Source organism: Neophocaena asiaeorientalis, unplaced genomic scaffold, assembly GCF_003031525.2.
Source record: "Neophocaena asiaeorientalis asiaeorientalis breed wild unplaced genomic scaffold, Neophocaena_asiaeorientalis_V1.1 scaffold317, whole genome shotgun sequence".
Taxonomy (NCBI): Eukaryota; Metazoa; Chordata; class Mammalia; order Artiodactyla; family Phocoenidae; genus Neophocaena; species Neophocaena asiaeorientalis.
The window spans coordinates 1,698,090-1,711,907 of NW_020173114.1; the positions used below are offsets into that span (position 1 = coordinate 1,698,090).

The 13,818-nt window shown below is 37.9% G+C and overlaps 1 protein-coding gene across 3 annotated transcripts in view; it reads left to right on the forward strand.

Annotated features, from left to right (window-relative positions):
* The first annotated feature begins 2,069 nt into the window (after positions 1-2,069).
* The window catches only part of PKN2 (protein kinase N2), a 164,895-nt gene continuing 153,146 nt past the window's right edge, over positions 2,070-13,818 (forward strand). For all 3 annotated transcript variants that reach the window (XM_024743555.1, XM_024743553.1, XM_024743554.1), the window contains exon 1: positions 2,070-2,440. In XM_024743555.1, the coding sequence (XP_024599323.1) occupies positions 2,393-2,440 (48 nt within the window). In that variant the 5' untranslated portion in view covers positions 2,070-2,392. The remainder of the gene's footprint in view (positions 2,441-13,818) is intronic.

The window sequence follows — 13,818 nt, forward strand, 5'->3', positions numbered from 1 at the left end:
CCACTGAATTGTATACTTAAAATTGTTAAAATGGTAAATTTTATGTAATGTATTTTTAGTACACACAAAATATGTATATCTATCTATCATCTATCTGAATGCAGTGGTCCCCTAACGTTTTGTGACTATCATTTAAAATTGCACTATAGTTGTTTGGAAACAAGTCTGTTTCTCCAAAGGACTCAATCACTCCAGGGACAAGGACTCTTTCTTAATCCTAGCTGTAGCTCCAGGGTCTAGAACACTGTCTGGCTCTTACCAGGGAGGGCATTTTTATCCTGGTTTTTCCAAGTGTTGTTATAGCATATGTTTTAATTATCATTTTCAACCAAGGCTATGTATTAAACATATAAACAGTTTTTAAACTTTTGAAAGACTCACCAGAAAAATTCTCTATCACATGAATTGGAGTTCAGAAAATGTGATCACAGAACTCTAGACAAGTGTTTGTCAAATAAATGCATTAGACTTTAGAAGGTAAAAAGATAAACTTAAGTCCTAGCATCAGCCCAACAGATCTTACATGCAGCTTAAGAGGTTCATGATAGCATACTTAAGAAGTATGCCTACTAAGCCATTCTTCAAGTAGCTATCTAATTAAACTATCCGTATCACTTTCCCTAAGTAGTTTTTAACAAAGCCATGGCATCTCAGCCTCAAATAATCAAGTTAAGCAGGTGCCTAGAATATGCATTCACTCCTCAGACAAAACAAAAGCTACGGGATGGAGATTTTGTTGACATTCCTGAATATTATAGTGTCATTTCTTAAACCCCCAACTTAAGACTACTTAGCTACATGTTACTAATAGGTTAACCTGGATGTTTACTACAACAGGGAAAGTTGGCTTTTTCCCATTCATGGGGCTAATCCCGCCCCACCGCCTTCACTTTAAATTCAGTTAAAACAATTCAAGAAGCCAACTAATTAAATTCTAAACTCAGCGTAATACTAAAGCCCAAACCACAGTAGTGCAGCGCTTGGGAAAAGGTATCTTTAAAAAACTGTGGGGCTTCCCTGGTGGCGCAGTGGTTGAGAGTCCGCCTGCCGATGCAGGGGACACAGGTTCGTGCCCCGGTCCGGGAGGATCCCACATGCCGCGGAGCGGCTGGGCCCGTGAGCCATGGCCGCTGGGCTTGTGCGTCCGGAGCCTGTGCTCCACAACGGGAGAGGCCACAACAGTGAGAGGCCCGCGCACAGCAAAAAAAAAAAAAAAAACAAAAAACTGTGCATTAGGGCTTCCCTGATGGCGCAGTGGTTGAGAGTCCGCCTGCCAATGCAAGCGACGCGGGTTCGTGCCCCGGTCCGGGAGGATCCCACATGCCGCGGAGCGGCTGGGCCCGTAAGCCATGGCCGCTGAGCCTGCGCGTCCGGAGCCTGTGCTCCGCAACGGGAGAGGCCACAACAGAGAGAGGCCCGCGTACCGCAAAAAAAACAAAAACAAAAACAAAACAAAACAAAAAACTGCATTAAGAGTTGCCAGAGGTCGAGAGCCGCTAACATTTCTTGAAAAGTACAGACCACACCCCACTTTCGCCAGCTGTGCACCTTACTGGTCGCAGAGGCGCGCAGAGGGTGGGTGCGAGCAAAAGGCAAGATTAATAGCTTGGGCTGGGGAATATTCTATCAGGTTTGAGTCCCGAAACTCTTTGGGTTGTGGAGGTTAGAAAAGGGTCCGTTTACGTTAGGTCTAAACTGTGGCAAGCAAAGAGAAAAGGACCTGGGGAAAAAAACAAAAAGAAGCGAGTACTTTCCCGATTTCTAGCGTTCACAGCGGGGCAGTTAAACAAGCAGGAAAGCGGGAGTGTGTTTTCTTCTTCCTCTTCCCGCTTCCCAGGAGACGCGAGCCCTGTCCGCTCCCCCCTTTTCACCCTGGCCGGGTCCATTGGCAGTCCCCGCCGCGGAGCCTGGTCGGAAGCCGCCCCGCCCCGCTCCCGCCCTCTCGGTCCCCTCCGCCCCACCTCCTTCGCCCGGCGGGAGGCGGCGGCCGCGGCCGTCACGTGCCCTGGCAGCCGCCAAGCGAGGCCGCTTTTGCGACGCGGTGACAGCCAAATGGTGCGACAGGAGGAGTTGCCGCCGCGGCCGCACAGCCCCGCACCGAGAGGTTCGAGGCGGCTCCTGGCGTCTCCCTGAGGCAGCGACTGAGCAAGAGAGTCCAGCACGGGCGGGCGGCGGCGAGGGGGAGCCCACTACGAGTGTCCCGGCTCCCCGCCGCTCTCCAAGAACCGGGCGAAATAAGCCGCGCCTCCAGCAGGGGCTGCGCCTCCATGAATCCCTAGGTTTTTTTCTTTCTCTCCCCGCTCCTCACCCCCCACCCCGGATCCCGTCCCGCCTTCTCCCTTCGCCCGCCAGCAGCGGCCGCGTCCAGGTGTGGAGTCCAGAGCGGAACGCAATGGCGTCCAACCCCGAACGGGGGGAGATTCTGCTCACGGAGCTGCAGGTAAGGGCCGCGGCCCGTGCACGAGGCACTGGTGGAGCAGAGGGAGAGAGTCTGGCGCGGGGTAGGGGGCCTAGGGGAGCAGTGCGGTCGCCGCGCCCCTAGCCCGCTAAGTGAGGAAACTCGGGGATGTCACTCGGGAGCCGCTTCCTTCTGGAGCCAGAGCCTCTGCCCCCGCTGGAGCCGTGGCCTGCCACCAACTTAATTTGACTCTGCCTACCAGAGGGACCCCATCCTGCGGCCGGCGTCTGCTCTCACCCGGTCTCCGGGGCGGCCAGTTCGCCTCCCCCTCCCTTGTGTCAGAGCCGCCCGCGGACACCCCTGGCGCCCCCTACCTCCTGCGGGCCGGGCCCCGCCCCGCCTTTCCTTCGAACACCGCTCCTTAAACTCCTTTGAATGACTCCCAGGCTGTTTTCTTGTCCCTCCCCTTCCCCTCCGACTCTGCACAAAGAGCGCCCCCATAACTTCCAGCCCCCAGACAAGTTTTTTTTTTTTTTTAAAGAAAAAACAAAAATAAAGTGGCTCACTAAATGCTGGCTTCACTTCACCAACCCTCTTTAGGTGACTAGATTTCTTTCTTTTATTTTGAGGGCTAACCCATTTATTTCTTTTTTACCAAGTGATAGTTACATGGTCCCCTTCTCAGCTACTCCCGGCTCAGATCCGGAAGCTCAGATGCTGATGCTTTTCAGGCTTTCATTTTCCCTACTGTTTGAATACCAAAAAAAGAACTACAGAAGTTGTTTACAAACGGCAAAGCAGTCGACTAAGGGAAAATGTTGGGCACCACATGGTTGCAGAAGATGTGAACAAAATAGATCCCTTAATTAAAGTCCACGTTGAGTAGCAATATTATTCTTCCCATTTTCCAGCTAAATATTTGATGATGTAGGCACGATATTGGTGTTTAGGTCTCTTTGATATGCAGGGTACGTGCGCTACCTTGTTGGGTTTATTTTTCTTTACTTTGGAGTGTCCCAGAGATGTTTACATCTGGATTAAAGTTTCATGCTTGTTCTTTGACTTAAACTTATTTTGGTTTGTTTAAATATAGTCGTCTTTTAGCTACTCGAAGATTGAGATGGGAGTTAAAAGAAAAAAAATAGCCTACTTACATTCGTTTTTGTGTGTTGGGCAGTTAATTTTTTTTGAGAAGGCTGAATCTAGACACTCTGAAGGGTTCATTCTTGATGATTTCAAAATTCAGTTGCTTCTAAGTTTTTTGCTGTTTAAATGTATTTTCGATAAATTCCTATATTAGCTTGCTTTATTGTGCAGTTAGATGTAAGCTTGAAGGCATATAATACTCGATATTTCCTCCATAAAAATAGATTTCAACAAGGTATATCAATGCACTTTTGCAAATTTGGAATCCTTTGGAAATGCAAGGCTGAATTTCATATTATTGAACATGTTGCTATATAGTGTTTTAATTACTCTTAGCCTTTTCTAAGGAAGTCTTCCAGCATACCAGTTAGCTAAATGAATGGAATTTATTGTTTTATTACTTTATGTGAGCTTTTGAAATGAAGTTTGAGGCACATCAGAAATGCTTTCCACTGCCTAGTCTTGAAATTTGAAAAGCATATTTTACTTCTGACTGAAAAAAAGCCATGAAAATAACAGAATTTTTCCTTGAGTGGAGTGGCTTCAGAATCATAAAGTATTTGGCATCCTTATTTGTATTTTATAGAAAGTTGACATAAAAAACTCTTATTTTGGTACTGAATGTGAAAATATATTTTCATGTATATTAAAATATAACATTTAGGGACTTTTAATAAAACCATTTTTTACAATAACAAAGAAGCAAGTCAAATAAATAGGAATATTTAAATATGAGTATTTTAAAAATGGGACCAGACTAGGGGAACGTCCAATCTAAAGTTAGACTTTTAAATAAACTAAAATGTAACCCCCTCCAGTAAAAGAATTGTTTTTAATAAGTGTTACATTTTAGGTTGTCATGTATATCCAGGACATTTTTCTTGGTGTATTTGACTCCCAATTCTAATAAAAGTTATTGCATTTGGACTTTATCATGTTTATTAAAATAATTGAAAATATTATTTATATCAGCACTCAAGATGAACCATGATAAAATTTGCTTCACCAAGTATATGCATCTGTTCAAACATTTTATTATTTCATTGGGTCATGAAACTAGAATATAGTAACCAAATATTTATCAAACTTGTTTGGAGAACCAGTTTTTAAAAACCTTCTAAGTTGTTTGAATTTATTTAAATTGCAGAGTTGTTTAATGTGAGGTTCTTAATGCTTTTCTGCCATACAGATTTTAAGTAATTAAATAATAATTTGTGTAGCAAGTTTTTAAATTGTTTAGTTGAAATTGTTACTTTGCCATATCTTTTCTCACTCTGAAAGTTACATGTTACAACTTCTTTTAATGAAATTTATACTTATTTATTTAGAAACATTGTATATCCAACATGTAAAAAATTATTTTTCGAGTTATATGGCAGAATTTGAAATACTTTACTTGAGGTGGAATTGGCTTATTAATAAGTTTTGATTGTGGAAAGACAAAGAAAATCTGAAACCACGGTCTTGTTAATTGTTGTAATATTTCTATATAATGTAGTGTTTCTAACTCTTGTTAGTAATTTAAGAGACATTCAACAAGGAATCATTAATAAAGTATATACAAACTTTGAAGGCTAGAGGCTTCAATGTAAGGAAGAATATTTGCTGTGGTAAAAATAAAAATAGGCTGTTAAAAAACATAAACTTAGTTGGCAATTTCTAATTTTTATCTCTTGTAATTAACTTGTTATGTCAAGTTCTCTTGTTTTTTATTTGAAGTGTAGTGGGAAAATGAGTGTGATACTTTCATGAGGCCAAAGAAATTAAAGTTTATTTTCAAGGAAACTGAGTTAATAATGAAAACTATATAAAGAATCTCAAAATGAAAATGTTGGCTACAACAATAATTTTGTAGAGTGTAGGCCCAGATATCGAGTAGCATACTTATAAAGTTACCTTGTTAATTATCGGATATTCATCTTCATCAAAATAGCTAATAAAGTGTTGGGAATCTTGAATTCCATTCTCAGCAGAATTTATTTAGGTAGAGGTGACTTGCTCAAGTGGAAGGTTGAGGTAGCTGGTCTTAAGCTACAGGGATTCATTTCAAGAAACCTTTATTGAGTAGCTACCAAAGGTATATTGGAGGGCATAAAGATGACAGGATATGGCTTTCACTTTCTAGAGGAGATTACAAATAACGTTTATTGATTATCTGCTGTATGATAGACATTGTACTTGGTACCCTGTGTACCTTATGTAATCTTTAAAACAATCCAATAAAGTAAGTGTTGTTATTTCCATTTTACAGATCAGGAAACTAAGTTCAGGAATAGTTAAGTCAGTCGTTCATGTTTACAATGTTAAGTCTGAGCTTGAATTTGGATTTATATCTTTTCCACTACACCATTTTGTAATATGTGGACCCATAAATGTTTTGCATTCCAATATTGTAAATGTGTGAACTTTCTAAAAATTGGCCCAAAATGTAGTTAACCAGAGTTAACTTTAATATAAACTTTATACTACTTGTTAGGTTCCTCTCGAACAAGGAAACATGATTTCCGCATTTTATTTGGTAGTCTATAATTTTTGTTTGTTTGTTTTTGTTTTTTTGCGGTACGCGGGCCTCTCTCTGTTGTGGCCTCTCCCGTTGCGGAGCACAGGCTCCGGACACACAGGCTCATTGGCCATGGCTCACGGGCCCAGCCGCTCCGTGGCATGTGGGATCTTCCCGGACCGGGGCACGAACCTGTGTCCTCTGCATCGGCAGGCGGACTCTCAACCACTGCGCCACCAGGGAAGCCCCGGTAGTCTATAATTTAACAGTGCTTTATTATTGCAAATAAGGTATAACATTCTACAAAGAATAACAGTACAATAACATTTTTGCAGGTTTTCTTCATTTAACAATTAATGTTTCTGATGAAAGTTGTCAGATGTTCACCCAAAACCTTCCAAAAGATTTCACGTTTCTCTGTAGACTGTCCGTAAGATAAACTTTGCTTTAAAATTTTAAGCTATGTAACCAAGCTGTGTGTTTGGCACTGAGTAGGTACACAGTACATTGATGAGAAGGCTCCATTTGTTACCTAGGATGAGAAATGTCTTGACTGTTGAAAGTTGACTATGATCATTGACTTAAGAAATTACTTAGTTTTCTTTATTTTACATTTCTAATCCCTTGTCCCAAAAATATTCCCTTAAAAAGTTCAAAAGGGATTTCTGCACTAGTTATGTTATATCTATATATAGCACCCTCTTTATTTTACACATTTGATGGGAAATTAGGAGGTGGCATCTAATTTTGCAGTGATACTGGAACGTAGAAGGTGTCTGTGTTGGGAGGATTAAGACTAGCATGAGTTGGGGGAATGTAGCATGAGAAAGTAGGTAGATGGTTAAGACACATTTTACAGTTTTTTTTCAAATTATCAATGTAATACAAGTGTATTCTAGAAAATCTGGAAAATGCAGAAAAGCATCAAAGAAAATAGAAGGTGCTAATAGTTCTATCACAGTAATTGACAAGCTTTTCCAACTTATAAGTCCCATGGCATTTGAGTCCATTTCCTCTTTTTCCTCCCTTTTGTAAAAAAATTGAGATATATTTGACATACAACGTGTGATTTTAAGGTATACGACATACTGATTTGATATTTTTCCTTCTGTATCCTATTTTACTTATTAGAATTGTAAAGAGAAATGAGGTTCATAGAGTTTTAAGATAGAAATAGCTGTAGGTAAAAAAAAAAATTGCCACTAGTTCTAGATAAGTGGATCAAAGTAGCTTTATTGACTTTTTTATCTCAAAATATTTTTATTTTGAGTAAATCTTTGTGCTGAAACTGGTATTATAAAATGATGGCTCTAAAATGATCATTTTTTTGATCATCTCTAATTAGTTAATAGAGAGATGAATATCACTTAAAATAATGTTACTTCCAGAAGCATACATGATAGTTGAACAGAGTAGTTAATTTTACATCATTTTCTAGTACTGTGTACTCTGTTGAACAATTGTCAAATGTCTACTGTATTTCAAAAACGAATTTTACTCTAATCAGAGTATGACAGAAATCATGTAACATTTAATACGAATAACTTTTGGTATGCAGCAGAGTTCAACAAAGAAAGTCGAAACTAGTTAAAAGCTTTAAAAAGATACTTAAAATCTTGACTGAGAAAAACATACTAATGAAAAAGTAAACTTCTGATATCTTAGAAAAGCAGAAATAGAGAACATTTATTTTGATACATGTCTAGTTTCTCTTAATTTTATTTAATGAAATCTTATTTGAAACTAGCTCTGTTGTCACATTCAGTTTTTCACAATCTCAGAAAAATTAAATTTGTGTAATATTATATACATAAATATTGTCTGTTAAAAATGAAGAACAGGAAAGCCTGGGAGGAGTGTATTTGATGATAAATACCTTAGATTTGAAGGTAACTGTTGGTGTCATGTTATAGAGATGAACTGATAGACAAGAATTACATAATATATACTGTTATTAAGATATATCTATTTTAGGAACTTGGCAATGTTTACATTCTCTAATTGGTTGAAGCTTTACTGCCCTGGCTTACAAACATCATAATTTATTGGAAAGTTGTTATTACAGAATTTAGAATTTATCTTAGATTATAGAAAATACACTTATCACCCAATACGTATGCTAAATATCATATATTTTACAATTAATCATATTGTTTTCCCTTTCCTATAGTTGTTTCCTTAGAGATTCTCTAAGGAGGTGCTTTTTTTGTCTGTTTCAGAATTTTCATTGAATAAATTTCATTAAATTTTCAGATTTTTTTTCCCATTTATTAAACCTTAGGTACACTGGTTTGGATTAATCATTATCTATCCATATATCATTGTAATAAACACCCATGGACCACCACTCACTCCCCAACTCCCCCTAAAAGCTAGGAACTAACCTATACATGGTTTTTCTTCATTCCATCCCCCTACCTCCACCTTCTTGTCATCCAAAGTAACCATCATCCTGAGTCCTGTTTTCATTCTCTTTTTTTAGTTTTGTTGGATATACAATTCTAAAAGTTATATCTTTTATTTTAGTTGTTTTTATATAATTGTGTTCAATATAATCTCTCTAAACTTGATTTTTCACTTATTATTGCTGATTTAACCATATTATTGTATGTTGCTATAATCACTCATTTTAATTGCTGTGTGATATTTCAATGAGTAAAATATTCAACTCTCCCCTTATTGGATATTTGGATATTTATCCACTGACTTTTCCTTGTTGGGCCTTTATTTATTTTCTGGTTTTTGTAATTGTGAACGATGATACTATGGATGTTCTGTGCATTCTTTCTTATTGCATATATGTAAGAGTTTCTATTAAGTATATACCCAGATGTAGAATTGTTGCCTCACAGGGTAATGCCCAGCTTGCAGTGTGGTTGTGCCAATTTATAGTCATGTCAGCAGGTAAGAGACAAAAGATCCCTTGGTCATCCATCCTTTCTGACATTTGCTGTTGTCTTTTAATTTTTACAAATCAGAAGAGTGTAAAATGCGATCTCATCAAATGGTCTTGATTTGCATTTTCCTGATCATCACTGATGTAGAACATTTTTTTTTTTAATGTTTAGTGGCCTTTTATGTTTCCTCTTCAGTGAAATTTCTGTTCATGAGTCTTGCCTATTTTTCTGTGTTTTTTAAATTGATTTATAAGAGTTCTTTATATTCCTCATATAAATCCTTTGTGTGTATTGTGAATGTCTTATCTCAGTTTGTAACTTGTCTTTTCACTTTCTTTTGGGGGTTTGTGGGAGGGACAGTTTTAAGTGTTTTACCTTTTTGGCAAATATTGAAAATGATTTACATCATTGTGATCAGCAAGCCTGCACTTAATATCTAGTCTAGGTTTGGTATAGAAAGGGTAAAGTTATACAGTTTATGACTCATGGATTTACAAAGTTTCCACAGGAACAACTATAGGAAGTTGTATAAAATATTGTATTGTTTAACACATACTAGGCACTCAAATGTTATTTGACTCAAAGGGTAAATTTAGAAATAAATAGTGTAAATTATATATGTAAATAGTTCATCAGTTGCTTATTTTCCCATTCCATATCTTTTCAGTGCAAATTTATTACTATTACTAATTATTAATATTTTATTCTTTCATTTGAAGGACAGTATATTCCAAGTCTAGAATTGTGTGAATTGGTCATTCAGTCATATGCATAGCTTGTCAATAAAGTGCTGTAGGTGATCAGATTTAATACTGGATATAAAATAGAAAATAATCATCTCTTGCAGAATTTACTGGTATTTACAAACCTGGAATCCTAAATGCAGTTCTTGCCATTGCTGTGATATCTGTTGATGAAAAAAAAATTAAATTTAATTTTTGTTAAGTTTATTGATGGTATGCCTAAAAAACTTTTGACTAATTGGACACTCCTTAAATTCCACTAAGAAAAATGTATTTGTTGAATATATAAATATATTCATATCATATAATCAAGAAGACTTTTACTTAAGGTACATTTTTAATAAATAAGTGAATTTAGTGATTCGTCGTGTAGCATTTTGATCCATTGGCAAATTAGCCTACTTCTCATTTTGCAGCTCCTGTGATTGAATATATCATCCAATATAGCAGTTAATTGTTAAATTATATGTGTGTCTCCCACTTTCAGGACAGGAACTAGGTCTTACTCAGTTTTATGCCCCTAGCACCTGACATATGGCTTTCACTTGATATATGCTTGAATAAATAATGCTTAATAAATAAATGACTGATTTCTATGACTAATTCTATGACCCGTTTACTACATCTGACTTTTCTGTATTTCTGAAGGTGATCATTCTTTTGTTGCCCGTGTTAGAAAGATCTGCTGGTCACTTTCATTTGACTGCTGTCTCAGCCTCTTCAGTTGATTCTTCTATTTATGTAAATTGAATTCATTCATTGCTTTGCCACTGCCCAAGTTTGGGCTCTCATTATCATTTGAATGATTACAGTATCTTGATATTCCACCTCTACTTCTTCAGTCTCATTCTGTTTTTGTTTAGACTATGTACAGCTGCTAGATTCAGAAGTTGTCTGCAGCATTCAGTGACTCCTGACTGCTTGTGAGATACAGTCCTAATTCCTTAGCTCAGAGCTGAAAGCTGTCATTGCCGTGGCCCTAGAATACCTTTTTTTCTTTTTAATTTATTTTTGACGCAGGTGCAAAGGCAATCCTGTGGAGGATTTTCTTTCTTTCTTTCGTTTTTCTTTTAATTAATTAATTAATTTATTTTTGGCTGCATTGGGTCTTCATTGCTGCTCGTGGGCTTTCTCTAGTTGCGGCGAGCAGGGGCTGCTCCCCGTTGATTCTCATTGCAGTGGCTTCTCTTTGCGGAGCATGGGCTCTAGGCACACGAGCTTCAATAGTTGTAGCATGCAGGCTCAGTGGTTGTGGCTTGTGGGCTTAGTTGCTCCACGGCATGTGGGATCTTCCTAGACCAGGGCTTGAACCCGTGTCCTCTGCATTGGCAGGCGATTCTTAAACACTGTGCCACCAGGGAAGCCCCCAAAAATACTTTTTTTTTTTTTTTTGCGGTACGTGGGCCTCTCACCACTGTGGCCTCTCCTGTTGCGGAGCACAGGCTCCGGACGCACAGGCCCAGTGGCCATGGCTCACAGGCCTAGCCGCTTCACGGCATGTGGGATCCTCCCGGACCGGGGCGCAAACCCATGTCCCCTGCATCGGCCGGCGGACTCTCAACCACTGCGCCACCAGGGAAGCCCCCCAAAATACCTTTTAATTCTTAACTCTTTTCATGCAAACAGCCTATGTTTTAGGCACACCATGATTAGTGATTTTTCCTCACCTATATTTTGTCTGTATTTCATTGTTTTATTTTTTTCAACTGGAATGTTTCTTTAGGGCCTAGTTTAGATTTGCTTTTTAATTTTTTTTCTTATTTTCCCCTAGTCATGTATAATGTCTCCTCAAAATTTACGTAGGATATTTTCTATCTCATGACTTTTACCATACATTGTATTGCACCATAGTTGTTTGCATCCTACCTCATTTTCTCTGCTGTGTTGAATGCTTAAAATCTTTGACAAAAAGAACTATATGTCCTGTCTTCACCTTTACGCCTTTAGTCCTTAGCAGAGCAACTTGTAAATAGTAGCTACTTGTTAATGTCTGTTGAATAAATAACAGGCTCATGTCCAAAAGTCCCCAGATTTTAAGTTTATTACCTAAAACTTTTTTCTTGCTTTTGTTATGGTCTTTTTGAGGGAGCAGAACTGCATTGTGTCGTTTTTCTTTGGGTAGGGCCACTTGACATGTACATGATTTTAAGTTTATTACCTTTAGTCGTAATAATTTAGTTCCTCATCTCAGACCGAGAATTTTCTACTGGCAGAAGGAACAAAGTCTAGATACAACTGAAGCAAGTAATAATAAAAATAGCAATTTTTTATGTTATTAAAAACAAATTATAACTAATTTATATTGATGTTATTTCACTGAATCCTTAAGACAATTCTACTGAATTTTTTGTACTATTATCTCTACTTTATAGGCAAGAAAGCAAAAGTTTAAAGGAAATAACCTCCATGGTCACATAATTGGCATGAACCAAGATGCTCTCTGACTTGAGAGGACAAATTCCTCTTAACCCATATACTATAGTTTCTCTTTCTTCTTTTGGCATTTTTCTCTGCTCCTCCTTTTCCCAGACTCACCCCACTCCAGTAACCACCCCCTATCTCCTGTCTGCTCAGGTTCTTACCCTAGCCTTTCACTTTGTGCAGCATCTCTTATATCATTCCTTCTCTCTCAACAATGCCAATGTTTGCTTTTTCATTAGGATTATTCTTGATGACTAGCTAGTTGATCTGAAGGACAGATCTTACCTTCAAGCTCTAGGTAGGATAGGCTTGAACCCACAATCTTATGGCCTATGGAAATCCTAAGTCTCCCCAAGATTTGTTTTCCTGGTGGGAAGCACTTAAATTCTCAGGGCACCCTCTGCTTCCTGGGTTTCTGTTTCTACATATGTTTATAGGCATGTAACAACTTAATTGGTTTCAGCAAAGATACTTATATTTCACTTAGTCCTCTCCCCCATAGTATACCCAGTTTCATATCCCATGGTTGGCTCCTCTCTCCTCAACTTCCTGTCTATTCTTCAGTCCCTTCTTATTTGCCATCAAAACTCCAAATTCTTCTCTCCCTAAAGAAGAACAGTTCAGTTCCCTCAAATTCTTCCTCTCAAAAGGCAGAGCCAAGTTCCTCAAGTGTTCATCAAACAAGACCTTATATATTAAAAGAATCAGTCCTCCTTAGAAAACAGGTATAGTTGTAAACAGCAAAACTTATTTCTTGCTGTATCAGTAAAAGTTATCTAATTTTCTGTTCTCTTGGGAGCCTTGAGGAGAGGGGAAGTATTCTTTTATCTACTAATGAGCCTGTCAGTTAGAAGTGCCTGTGACAATAACGATACTTGACCCTATCAATTCTTAATGCATTATCAGTTTGATACGTAAAGAAAAGGAAGCGTTGAGTTTTAAAAGTATGCATTTTTTTTGAAGATACTTAAGCATGTTACAACTAGTAAGTCATGGACCAGCACTGTTCATGATGATATTTTCACCCTAAGAACAATGTTGTATGAGTATGTATTCTGTATATGTCTATATAAAGTTGCCAGTTTATAAGTAGAGATGCGGACTGTACTCCATTCTGAGATTTTGCTGTTTCTGCTTCTCTTTATATCCTTCCATTCTTGATGTCAAAATGTACTCTCTTTTAAGAAATGATTAGAATAATTGATAGTTATATGCTAACTGGCAAAATAATAAATCAGTAATCTTATATATATCTGCCAAATTTCTTTTTGGAAATTTACTGATCAATAATTTTAAGGCCTAGTTGAAATCACTGGTCTAGTAGGTAAAGTTTTGAAATCATACAGATCTAGGTTTAAATCCCATATTTAGCACAAATTAGCTCTCTGACTTTGTGGGTTATTTAGCTCCATGAGGCAAGTTTTCTTATAAAAATGGTGATAATTTCTGGCTCAGGGCTATTGTAAGGTCTTTTTTTTAATTGAAGTATAGTTGATATGCAATATTATGTAAGTTACAGTGTACAATATAGTAATTTACAATTTTTAAAGGTTATACTCCGTTTATAGTTATTATAAAATATTGGCTATATTCCCTATGTTGTACAGTATATCCTTGTAGTTTATTTTATACATAATAGTTTGTACCTCTTAATCCCCTACCCCTATATTGCCCCTACCTCCTCCCCCTCCCCACTGGTAACCACTAATTTGT